Below are 12,897 nucleotides of genomic sequence, written 5' to 3' on the forward strand. Positions count from 1 at the left end.
TAGAAGCCTCTCATGAGGAACTTTTGTCAAACGCGCTCATAACAGCTGGTTGGGTTTCCACTCCCCACCAGCAACAGGAAGGTCCCACTGTAATACCAGCAGAAGAGGAGGACCCTGAAACTGGCGGATCAAAATGAGATCTTGCCATGCTGCCAGCAGTTCTCCTGCAGCTGGTGGCCAAAAAAAAGAAAGGGAGATCCAATGTGTATGAGAGACTGCCTGTGTGTGTGTGTGTGAAAGGGTACCTGTGTGTGAGAGAGTGTCGTGTGTGAAAGAGTGCCTCTGTCTGGGTAAAGTGTGGTGATGCTAAAGCAGTGCTAGCAACTCATTCAGCTCCCCTTCCTTCTTACTGAGAAGGAAGGGAAAGTAAGGGGAGCTGAGCAAGTGAAAGGGAATGGAGGGGGCTGAGTGAGAAGGGAGGGAAGGCAGGAAATGCAAATGAAAGGAGGATAATTGAGAGGAGAAGGAAGGGGGAGTGAGAGGGAAGGGAAATGAGGAGCATTGAGCATGAAGGAAAGGATTGGGGGAGTGAGAAAGGGTGGGAGGGAAAGAAAGGGAGGTGGTATGGGTGAGAGAGGAGGGGATGAGGAAAGGGAAGAGTAGAGAGTGAGAGGTAAAAGGGCAAATGGGGAGGGTAGGAAAGGAAATGGGATGAGAGGGCAGGAAAGGGGGATGTAGTGAATGAGAAAGAAGAAGGGAAAGGAAAGGGGGTTGGGTAATAGGGAAAGAGCAGGAGCAGCGTCGGCCCATGATGCTGGAGCAGCATCAGCCCAGGTCCCAAAAGGAAAGAGGATTAGGTTGTAGTTTCCTTGTAGGGATCTACAGCAGTTTGGCTTGTTGTATATTTGTCATTTTCTCCTATACCACTTAATCTGGTTTCTAACATCAAGCATGGAATTGTTCTGGGAATGAATAATTGTACATTGGCATTTCTGAAGCGAACAACCATGGTAGCAAAAGAATTTCTTCCACCAGGCCCCAAGCAGAAAGTTTGAAATCCAATACTGCTCTAAAGCCCCGTTATATACACAGCACGGTGCCCCTTGCCTGCTCTATCCCCCAATTATCTCTATTTGAACGGTTAGGGGGCGGGGACTGCCGCAAGCAGCTCCTCCCCTTTCGATGGTTAGAAACCTAGACCTCGTTCAGGACCGCAAATGCCAGCGCAACTGAAGCCATCCCCGTCCTCCTACCTCCGTCAGGCAAGCGGTGGTAGAGGGCGCATGCGTAGTCTAGTTCAGCTATGATTGCTCGCACCGGTGGCGCAGCGCTGGAGTAGTACGAACTCGCGGGCGCTGGTGGGGTGCGTCGTGCTCCCACGTTCGCACACGGGATGGAAGAATCAGTGGCTGCGCGCTGCTTGAGGTTGTTACGCGCTTGTGAAGACGGTGACTACGAGGGCGCTCGGTGGCTGCTGGAACCCGGGCCTCTGGTAGCGACTTTGGACGCTGTGGTTGCGGCAGAAAGCAGTTCGACGATCGGGGCGCGGTGCCCGGGGAATAAGAGGGAGGAGACTGAGGAAGAACTGCTGTTCTCTCTGGGTGCGGCCTCCTCCGCTTGCACCGTGCCTGTGGACTGCAGGGACGGGGAAGGTAACTCGCCACTGCAGCTGGCGGCCGGCGGCGGGCATGAGCCCCTGGTGCGAGTGCTGTTGCGCAAGGGGGCGGCGGTGGACTGCAGGAACCACTACGGCTGGACCCCGCTCATGCAGGCGGCCAGGTACCCAGGGCGGGGTGGAGGGGGTCGCGTCCCAGGCCGGGGATCTGCTAGTGCTTTTGGTTATTCTGAATGTTGTATAAATAAGATCCTAATCTATTTTGGGCATTGATCCGAATTTAGTACCTGGCAGCAAATGGCTGAAGCAGAAACTGGTTTAATCCAAAACGGTTTCAGGACACTATTTACTATCAGGCCAACAGAGAACTGTGCTCTTCGCTGAGCACACCGTTTAGACCCCGTTCGGCCGCGCATTTTAGACACGCTATTACTACCTTTTATACTCTGGCCGATCCAATAAAACGTGCCGGAGAGCCTGCGCTCCGAGTTGAGCATTCGCTCTCCCAATTCGCACCCAGGCATCTCTCCTGGGCACTTGATTTTGAATTTAAGTTAGGCTGCACGAGACAACCGATGCTTAATTTTACTGGTGTGTTTTCGAATCTGCTGACAACCACAGGTTCGGAAAACCGATGCTGGCAAAACTTGACTGTCCGTTTTCGAACCTATCTACCGGAGGGCATTTTTTTTTTTTTTTGTATTTTTAGTGCCTCCAACTTAATATTGCTATGATAGTAAGACTGAGGGTGTACAGCAAAGCAGTTTTTCCTGCTTTTCTGTACACTTTCCCCGGTGCTTTCAAGTTAACGTCTGTCTGGCCAGGTGTTAATTTCTGAGAGTAAAATGTGTGGCTTGGCTGCACATTTAACTTTCAGTATTCTGGTGAAATAACTAGTAGGCACATCAACGTGCATTTGCATGTGATGAGCGCTATTAGCTTTAGGGAGGGTTGGCAGCACCTTTCTGTGCGCTATTACCCCTTACAGTATAAGGGGTAATAATAGTGCATCTAAGACATGCAGCCCCGCTGTGATGCTCTCACTGGTCTGTATACTGCCGCTTGCGTCTGTTCCCGGGATCCAATCCCTGCATGAGCTTCCCTGGTCGCTTGGAAACTTAAAATAGCAATTTAGCCGTATTTCTTACAAGTCCCCAGGTGGCATTTGAACCCTCACCACCTGGATAGAAGGCAGATGCCTTCCCCACTGAGCCAGCAACTCACGTTCCAACCACTGGCTTAAGAAGTCCTTCTCAAAGTCCATAATTCAAAGTCCGGCCCCACTGGGCCTAACTGCTGCCTCCCTCCGTACCTCTGGGAGCTCAACACTTCCCCAGAGATACAGCCACCCACCGGCAGTTCTCCAGGCAAAGTATCCTTGTTGTATGTCCAAACAGAAGTCCCCATGCTCACCTTCCTTGTGATAGTGGTTGCAGTCCTTCACACCTTAATCACAAAAAAAGGGGATTCCCATTTTTTGTTTTGAACTGGAGGAAGAACAAAAAAATACTAACTATCATTATCATAATTTGACAAAAAATGAAATGAACGCTATCACAGATTTAAGGAATGACACAAATATTGTGATTAAAGTGGCGGACAAAGGATGGCCCATAGTCATTATGGACCATACAAAATATATAGCAGAGATTAAAAGACAATTATCTGATCAATCTTTTTATTGTAAATTACCTAGTGACCCTACACAGAAAATCAAAAAGCAGATAGATACATTACTTACAACAGCAAAAGAAGGGAATTTTATCACAAACAAGGGATTAGAATTTTTGACTGTGAATAATCCTGTTCTTCCTACAATATACTTTTTACCAAAAATCCACAAATCTTTAAGTGAACCACCAGGTAGGCCAATTATCTCAGTGATCGGCTCATTGCTTGAACCGTTGTCCACTTTTATAGATACATTTCTCAAAAAACAAGTCCCTTCCATCCCATCGTACATCAGAGATTCGTCAGATTTTATAACAATTTTAGAAAATTTTCAACAAGTTAAAGGAGATTTTTTAATGGTAACCATGGATATTGTATCTTTGTAAACAAATATCCCGCAAACATCAGCTGTAGAGATTGTGACCGAACAACTTTTGATTTATAATAAATACAGACGCATCCCGAATCAGTTAATCATAGAACTGGCGCAAATAGCTTTGCAAAATAAATTTCTTCCAATTCAACAAAGATTTTTATCTCCAAATTAAAGGTGTAGCAATGGGGTCTGCTATGGCCCCTTCCATAGCAAATTTATATGTTGCCAAATTTGAAGAAAAATGTCTGTCAATGCATAGATGGTCTGCAAATATAACCATATGGAAAAGGTACATAGATGACATTTTTTTGTTATGGAATGGTACTCAAGAAAGATTGGTAGAGTTCTATAATTGGCTTAACACATTAGACCTCAATCTCAAATTTACAATGCAGTTTCACAAAAGTTCCATCTCCTTTTTAGATATTCAAATTACTCTAAAAGATGGTAAATTTCAGACGGATATCTACAGAAAACCCACAGACTCAAACAAGCTTCTGCACTTCGACAATTGTCATAATAGGTCTCTAATGAACAATCTACCGTATTCACAATTCTTACGACTGAGAAGACTTTGTGCAGATGATGAAACATTTAAATTCAGAGCCATGGAAATGAAGCAGAGATTTCTTGATAGGAAATACCCAGAGAAATATGTAACAAGTGGTCTTAACAGAGCATTTAAACAAAAAAGATCTGATCTTCTTCAGCCAAAAACTAGGAGACAAAATGAAAAAATTGTTTCCGCTGACATATACACATGTCACACAATATAATTAAAATTTTGAAACGCCATTGGCCCATGATTCAACTTTTAGATGGATTCAAAGATAAGGAATTGTTAATAGCAAATAAAAGGTCCAAAAATATTAAATATTGTCTCTCCTTCGGCTCTACCACAGAAACAGACAATAGATACCAGACCTGCAGGGCATAGACCATGCAACGCATGTTCAGTATGCAATGTTAACATAAAGACAAACCATGTAGATATCCCAGGTACTGGTAAAAAATTTTTATTAAAACAATTTACAAATTGCAGGAGCAAAGGGGTCATTTATGCAGCTATATGTCCTTGCAACAAGATGTACATCGGCAAGACAATTAGGGAATTTAGGAAAAGGATTATGGAACACAAAAGTAATATTAATAGGAAAATTGTATCTAAACCTTTAGTTGATCATTCTTTGGAGGTAAACCACAAATGTAATGACTATAAATTTTGTGTTCTGTTACAACCATCAATGCATTGGAGAGGAGGAGATCTAGATAAAATATTATTACAGCATGAACAAAACTTGATCTATGATTTTAAAACCATGTCACCACATGGTCTTAATTTAGATATTGATTTTTCTGTTTTTTTTATAACATCTTGTTCTTAAGTATTTATTTAATCCGTGTTTTTAGGTTGCTCCCACCAAGGAGTTCATCATAGAACAATGGGTTCCTTTTTTTCAAATGTTGTTGGTTTTAATTAATTTAATTTTTTAGAATTTTCTCATAATTTCATTTATTTTTATCCCCTATGGATATATCAATATGTGTCACTATGGGCTGCTATGAAGTGCTAATGTAAGTACGTTGTTAGATGGGCTTGATACAATTGTATCTCCGTCCTCTAGCTATTGAGTGATACCCCTTGCAAAACTCTTTAGTTTTACTCTTAAAATTCCTCCAGCTATCACTTAAAATAATTTGTTTTAAGTAGTTTGTGACATATTTTGATTTTTCAAATTATTTTTCAAGCTTCAATCAGAACAAAGCATCTTAGATTCATATTTATTTAGAACTGAACAATATGCATGTTGGAGATTGTTACAAGTGCAAGTGGTAGACTGACAAGTAAGATAGTGAGACTCCACCCATCACCGATTGACATCTTCTCCATGACATTTTTTTTAAATTCATTTATTTTTACACTCATATTTATTCTGATTAATGCTATAGTTCACTTATTCATTTAGCTACTTCCATATACAAATTTTTAAAGTTTTCTTGGTTTTGTTGGTTTTTGCTCCGCCCACTAAATGCAGATTGACATCCCCTTTTTGGCGCCAAACATAGGTTTAAAAGGAACTTGATTTCACCTACCTGTTTCCTTTGCTAATCTTCTGTAGACTTCAGATGTATTGTAAGAATTGCAAGAGGGTTGTGTTTAGCTCTTCCGGAGGCTTTTTATTACAATGTTGTTGATTCATTGGTTATCTCCTTCACATTGTTTGTTCAGCTTCCCGGCACAGCACTTTATTTTTACTGCCGTTTTTGCATTCAGTTTTGGTTACATTTTGGCATTGCACTCATAATTTATATTCCCGCATTTTAGTAGTAGATTTAATTGCTTTTTAGTGTATCTACATACAATAAGAATTTCTCCTTCAAAAGGCTTTTTGCACATCTTGTTTTTCATGAATCGCTGCAGATACTGTTCTTAAAAAGACATGCTACTCATTCACAAATACTTGTCACTCACTGTACACGGCAGTAATCATTCAAATGCTTTTCTTTTATTAATGATATTATGCACTCCGATCCATAAAGTGCTTTTTTGTGGATCTTCACATAAGATTTTTAGCTTACAAAGATCATTTGCACATCCTGTCATTTGTCAGTCACTGTGAACACTGTTGAAAGTAAGATATGTAATTCATTCATAAATATTTGTTACTTACCCTACATGGTAGCAATTTATAAATTTTTTCAATATATGTGAATAGTACCGATTCTTAAATATATTTATGGGTAAGTGACTCTCATACCATCCCGCTAGCTTTTTGGCATGTGTGCTCTCAAGCCGCATTAGGGATCATCTCTAATCATTGGTCACTATTTTACCCATATATTTTCGATTTATATTTCCCTTTTTTTTGCTTTTTTTATCTTTTAAATGAAAGATATACTTCCCTTATGAAGCTCAATGTCCATGGAGGGTGATACCCTTCCACTTATTTTAAATGCAGTCCAGAGTACAGTTCGACGTGCACGTTTCGCGTCCTGTGCTGCTTCAGGAACCTGTCTGGCTGTATTCGCGTGTGCCTAGTTTCTTTCAGTTACACTTCAATATCTGAAAGAATAAACATTTGTTACCAACCCTTCTGTTGAGAATATACTTTCCTTTCTTGAGTTTCCATCCGCACTTACTGCCTCGCGAACGTGAGCATTACTTCGTCGCGGTCCGGGAGAAAGTTCTCCTGTAAAGCGGCGGCTCTAGAAGTGATGCTTTTAAACGCATGCGCTTCGTTTGTATTCAGCTGATTCTTCATCAGCTGATTTCAACTCAATTCACTCTGATTTCACTTGGCGTTTGAGTATGCCTCAAGATAATCATGATTGCCACACGTGAATCATATGCACTGCATCCATTCGATCTCGCGATTGAGACCATGCGGGTGAACTGTATTCAATTTGAAGATCCATCGTTGTTCCTGGATTCTCAGTTGTTTTACACGATTGCCTCCGTGCCAATGTGCAGGTATATATTCAAGTACTGACCATCTTAGATCAGTAAAGTTGTGCTGATGTTCCGCGAAATGAGAGACCAGCGGCGCTTCCATTTTCTCTGTTTTCAGGCAGCTCTTGTGCTCAGTTAATCTTGTCCTTAATTGGCGCTTTGTCATGCCTATGTACTTAAGCTCGCAGGGGCAGAATATTATGTAAACCACAAAGCTAGTTTGACATGAAGCTTCCCTCAATGTGACTTGACGTTCACCTTGTAAAGGGATTAGTGTTTTTGTAGATTTTAAAGCACATAGATTGCAGCTCGTACAATCAGGAAATTTCAGTGGTGTAGGTGACTGATAAATGCTAGCACGAACTATATGATTTTTTACATTAGGACCCCTACTGTATGCGAATCTAATAGGAGCTGAAAATTCTGGATGTATTTGTTGAAGAATTCTCCAATGTTGACGAATTGCTTGACTGATTTCAACTGATTTTACTGTATGTCTCAGTACCATCGTTTGGCGTTCTGGTGTGTTTGTCAATGTGTTTTTGAGAAATAAATAATCACTATTAGCATAGAGAGCACGTTTATATGCTCGAACATCGGAGACAGGATACCCTCTTTGTAAAAATCTGTCTGCCATCCTCTGGGCTTGAATCTTGAAATCTTGTCTGTCAGTACATAAGCGGCGTAGTCTTATGAATTGTCCCACTGGTAAGTTCTTCTTCAGTGCTGTTGGATGAAAGCTATCAAATTTCAAAAGATTGTTTCGTTCATTTGCTTTACGATAGATACTGGTACTCAATCTGGTGTTTTGTTTAATGATAAGAATGTCCAGGTAAGCTATCTGTTGTGGGTGATAATTTATCGTGAATTTTAGGCATGAATCCAACGCATTTAGCCATTCAAAAAATTCTAAAAGTGCCGATTCTGTGCCCTGCCATATCACTAGGACATCATCTATATACCTTCTTCCAGCAGATCATATCTTTTTCCCATGGATTGTTTGAGATATATTGGGCTTCAAATGAGGCTACAAAGATGTTTGCTATGTCTGGGGCCATGGCCGCTCCCATTGCAGTCCCGCGTATTTGGAGAAAAAATTTTCCCTCAAATGTAAAATAATTTTTCGAAAGAGCCAATGAAAGTAATGAACTAATGAATTCTGTAGGGATGCGCTGTGGCATTGGACGTATATTCAATTTTTCAACTACTGCTTTCACTGCCAGGTCTTGCGGTATGACTGTATATAAAGACTCAATGTCTAAAGTAACTAGGAAACTGTGCTCCGGGATTTCAAGTATCTCCAAATACTGTAATATTTGTGAACTATCCTTGACATACGAGGGTGCTTCTGAAACAAATGGTTGAAGAATTTTATCAAGAAATATCGAAATGGGTTCCATGACCGAATCATTGGCAGACACTATTGGGCATCCTGGTGGTTGATCTAATGTTTTATGTATTTTCGGGACCATATACAGTACAGGAATGCATGGGTGTTTTTTGATCAAAAAATCCTTCTCAGTGCGAGTTAAGAACCCTTGGTCATAACCTGATTCTATAAGATCTTGGATTTCATCCTCTATTTGGGGAGTTGGATCCGAGATTAAAGGTTTATAAAAAGAGGTGTTTGATACTTGTCGCAGTACCTCCTGTTTATAATCCTCACTACTCAAAACTACTGTCGCACCACCTTTATCCGTAGGTTTTATAATTATGTCCGTTCGTTTTTGTAGTTGAAATAATGCTAATTTTTCAGTTGTTGACATATTGAAATACATATGATTTTTTGTTTTCTCAAGTCTTTCGACTTCACGAATCACCAGCTCCTGGAATGTATTTATCGCTGGATCTCCTGGCGGTGGGGGATTCCAATTGGATTTAAGACGCACCAAAGAGTCATCTTGTGGGAACAGTGGACATTTAGATGATAAAATCTTTCTTTGCAACTGTCTTGTAAATTTGAAAAAATCACATTGGAACTGAAACGGGTTATGGAACTGTGTGGGAACAAAATTCAATCCTTTATTCAGGACGTCTTCTTCTATAGGTGATAGTGGACACCCAGAAATGTTGATGACCACTGAAGTTTGTCGATCCTCTATGATGGATGCTGACTTGTTGCATATTGATTGGACTGGGATCTCGTTCTCGGTTTGTTGCGATCGTTGCTTGGGAAATTGCGACCTCCACATCTTCTTCCACGGGTTTGTCCTCGTTGTGTCCGTGGTCCTGTGTAGTCCCCCGATCCTAATTCCTCCTCACTACCCGATGACCCATCTGATGCAAAATGTGACCTTCTTTGGTTTCTTGTAAGTGAGATCTGTGTTTAGCCATGCATACACTGTACCTTTTTTATAGTCTTCTTCGTCTCTTTGGAACTTATTAATTTTGTATGTTTTCAATTCCTGTTTAAATTTGTCCATGCTCTTATTGAAATTCTGCAAACTTGTGTCAAAGACATCTAGTGCCACATCACTTTTCAGTGTGTCCAGCATTGATTTTATCTGTATTTGTAATTCTTCTCCAATTTTGTGCGCTTGCTCAATGATTAATAACATCAAGTCCATGGAGCATTTATTAAGAATAAACGACCATTTTTCAAGGAAGTCTGAACATTCCGTATATAATTTTGATTCTTTGACCATGCGCAAGCCTTTGGGAATTCGTTGATGTTTAAGGTATTCTACGAGGGTTGCGCTGTGTAATTCTGTTCTGATCATACGTTTCTGCAATGCTATGAGTTCCGCCCAGCTTGGTGCTAGGCTCGTTGGCTCTCCTTCTGAGAATAAAGAGTGACTTCTTAGCGCAACATTTAGCTGGTCATCAGTGAAATGCAGGACTTTTTCCCAACGTGGTTGTGTCATTGTGAGAAACAATATATAATATATATCAACCAACTCAGAAGGGGAGCCACCGAGCCTAGCACCAAGCTGGGCGGAACTCATAGCATTGCAGAAACATTGCATTCCTGTACTGTATATGGTCCCGAAAATACATAAAACATTAGATCAACCACCAGGATGCCCAATAGTGTCTGCCAATGATTCGGTCATGGAACCCATTTCGATATTTCTTGATAAAATTCTTCAACCATTTGTTTCAGAAGCACCCTCGTATGTCAAGGATAGTTCACAAATATTACAGTATTTGGAGATACTTGAAATCCCGGAGCACAGTTTCCTAGTTACTTTAGACATTGAGTCTTTATATACAGTCATACCACAAGACCTGGCAGTGAAAGCAGTAGTTGAAAAATTGAATATACGTCCAATGCCACAGCGCATCCCTACAGAATTCATTAGTTCATTACTTTCATTGGCTCTTTCGAAAAATTATTTTACATTTGAGGGAAAATTTTTTCTCCAAATACGCGGGACTGCAATGGGAGCGGCCATGGCCCCAGACATAGCAAACATCTTTGTAGCCTCCTTTGAAGCCCAATATATCTCAAACAATCATAGAAACATAGAAATGACGGCAGAAGAAGACCAAATGGCCCATCCAGTCTGCCCAGCAAGCTTCACACATTTTATCTTTCATACTTATGTTTCTCTTAGCTCTTGGTTCTATTTCCCTTCCGCCCCCACCTTTAATGTAGAGAGCAGTGATGGAGCTGCATCCAAGAGAAATATCTAGCTTGATTAGTTAGGGGTAGTAGCCGCCGCAATAAGCAAGCTACACCCATGCTTATTTGTTTCACCCAGACTATGTTATACAGCCCTTATTGGTTGTTTTTCTTCTCCCCTGCCGTTGAAGCAGGGAGCTATGCTGGATATGCGTGAAGTATCAGTCTTCTCCCATGCTGTTGAAGCAGAGAGCCATGCTGGATATGCATTGAAAGTGAAGTATCAGGCTTATTTGATTTGGGGTAGTAACCGCCGTAACAAGCCAGCTACTCCCCTCTTTGTGAGTGCGAATCCTTTTTTCCACATTTCCTCTTGCTGTTGAAGCTTAGAGCGATGTTGGAGTCACAGTAAGCATGTGTATGTTTATTTAATAAGGGTATTGTCTCCAGGCAGTAGCCATCATTCTGGCGAGTCACCCACTCTTCATTGGCGGCCTCTTAACTTTATGGATCCACAGTGTTTATCCCACGCCCCTTTGAAGTCCTTCACAGTTCTGGTCTTCACCACATCCTCCGGAAGGGCATTCCAGGCATCCACCACCCTCTCCGTGAAGAAATACTTCCTGACATTGGTTCTGAATCTTCCTCCCTGGAGCTTCAAATCGTGACCCCTGGTTCTGCTGATTTTTTTCCTACGGAAAAGGTTTGTTGTTGTCTTTGGATCATTAACACCTTTCAAGTATCTGAAAGTCTGTATCATATCACCTCTGCTCCTCCTTTCCTCCAGGGTGTACATATTTAGATTCTTCAATCTCTCCTCGTACGTCATCCGATGAAGATCCTCCACCTTCCTGGTCGCCCTTCTCTGTACCGCCTCCATCTTGTCTTTGTCTTTTTGAAGATACGGTCTCCAGAACTGAACACAGTACTCCAGGTGAGGCCTCACCAAGGACCTGTACAAGGGAATAATCACTTCCCTTTTCTTACTCTATATTCCTCTCTCTATGCAGCCCAACATTCTTCTGGCTTTAGCTATCGCCTTGTCACATTGTTTCGCTGACTTCATATCATTAGACACTATCACCCCAAGGTCCCTCTCCTGCTCCGTGCACATCAGCCTTTCCCCCCCATCGAATACAGTTCATTCGGATTTCCACTCCCCATATGCATGACTTTGCACTTCTTGGCATTGAATCTCAGCTGCCATATCTTCGACCACTCTTTCAGTTTCCTTAGATCTCGTCTCATTCTCTCCACTCCTTCCGGCGTGTCCACTCTGTTGCAGATCTGTCATCCGCAAAAAGACAAACCTTACCTTCTATCCCGTCCGCAATGTCGCTCACAAAGATATTGAACAGGACCGGTCCCAACACCGATCCTTGCGGTACACCACTTAAAACCGCTCTCCCTTCAGAGAAGGTTCCATTTACCATCACACATTGTCTTCTGTCCGTCAACCAATTTGCAATCCAGGTCACCACCTCGGCACTCACTCCTAAGCTTCTCGTTTTATTCACCAGTCTCCTGTGCGGAACCGTATCAAAAGCTTTGCTGAAATCCAAGTATATGATATCGAGTGCTCTTCCTTGATCCAATTCCTTGGTTACCCAGTCAAAAAAGGCAATCAGATTTGTCTGACAGGATCTTCCTCTGGTGAATCCATGCTGCCGCTGGTCCATCAATTCTCCCGACTGTAGATAGTTCACTATTCTCTCTTTCAACAGTGACTCCATTACTTTTCCCACCACCGAAGTGAGGCTAACCGGTCTGTAGTTACCAGCCTCCTCTCTGTTCCCACTCTTGTGAAGCGGGATCACCACCGCTCTTCTCCAATCACTCGGCATCACTCCCGTTTCTAGGGATCTATTGAATAGGTCGCACAGCGGTCCCGCCAGCACATCTCTGAGCTCCCTCAGTATCCTTGGATGAATCCCATCAGGCCCCATGGCTTTGTCCACTTTCAGATTCTTTAGCTCTTCCCATACATTATCTACTGTAAATGGATTTTCCTCTGTTCCGCTTCCCTCCAGTTTCTTGTGTAGAGATGGTCCTTCTCCAGGGTCGTCTTTAGTGAACACAGAGCTGAAGTATTCGTTTAATATTTCTGCCATTTCTTCGTCTCTCTCCACACATTGATCATTTCCACCTTTCAATTTCACTATACCACTTTGGACTTTTCTCTTTTTGCTGATGTATCTGAAAAATGTTTTGTCACCATATTTTATCTCCTTGGCAATCCTCTCTTCCGCTTGACTTTTTGCCAACTTGATTAATTTCTT

The 12,897-nt window shown here is 41.9% G+C and overlaps 1 protein-coding gene across 1 annotated transcript in view; it reads left to right on the forward strand.

The window, feature by feature from the left end:
- The first annotated feature begins 1,143 nt into the window (after positions 1-1,143).
- Positions 1,144-12,897, forward strand: part of ANKS6 (ankyrin repeat and sterile alpha motif domain containing 6) — a 705,076-nt gene continuing 693,322 nt past the window's right edge. Inside the window, 1 exon segment of the mRNA XM_029589918.1 lies at positions 1,144-1,719. Coding sequence (XP_029445778.1) covers positions 1,334-1,719 — 386 coding nt within the window. The 5' untranslated portion in view covers positions 1,144-1,333.

The sequence above is a fragment of the Rhinatrema bivittatum genome, chromosome 2, assembly GCF_901001135.1.
Source record: "Rhinatrema bivittatum chromosome 2, aRhiBiv1.1, whole genome shotgun sequence".
Taxonomy (NCBI): Eukaryota; Metazoa; Chordata; class Amphibia; order Gymnophiona; family Rhinatrematidae; genus Rhinatrema; species Rhinatrema bivittatum.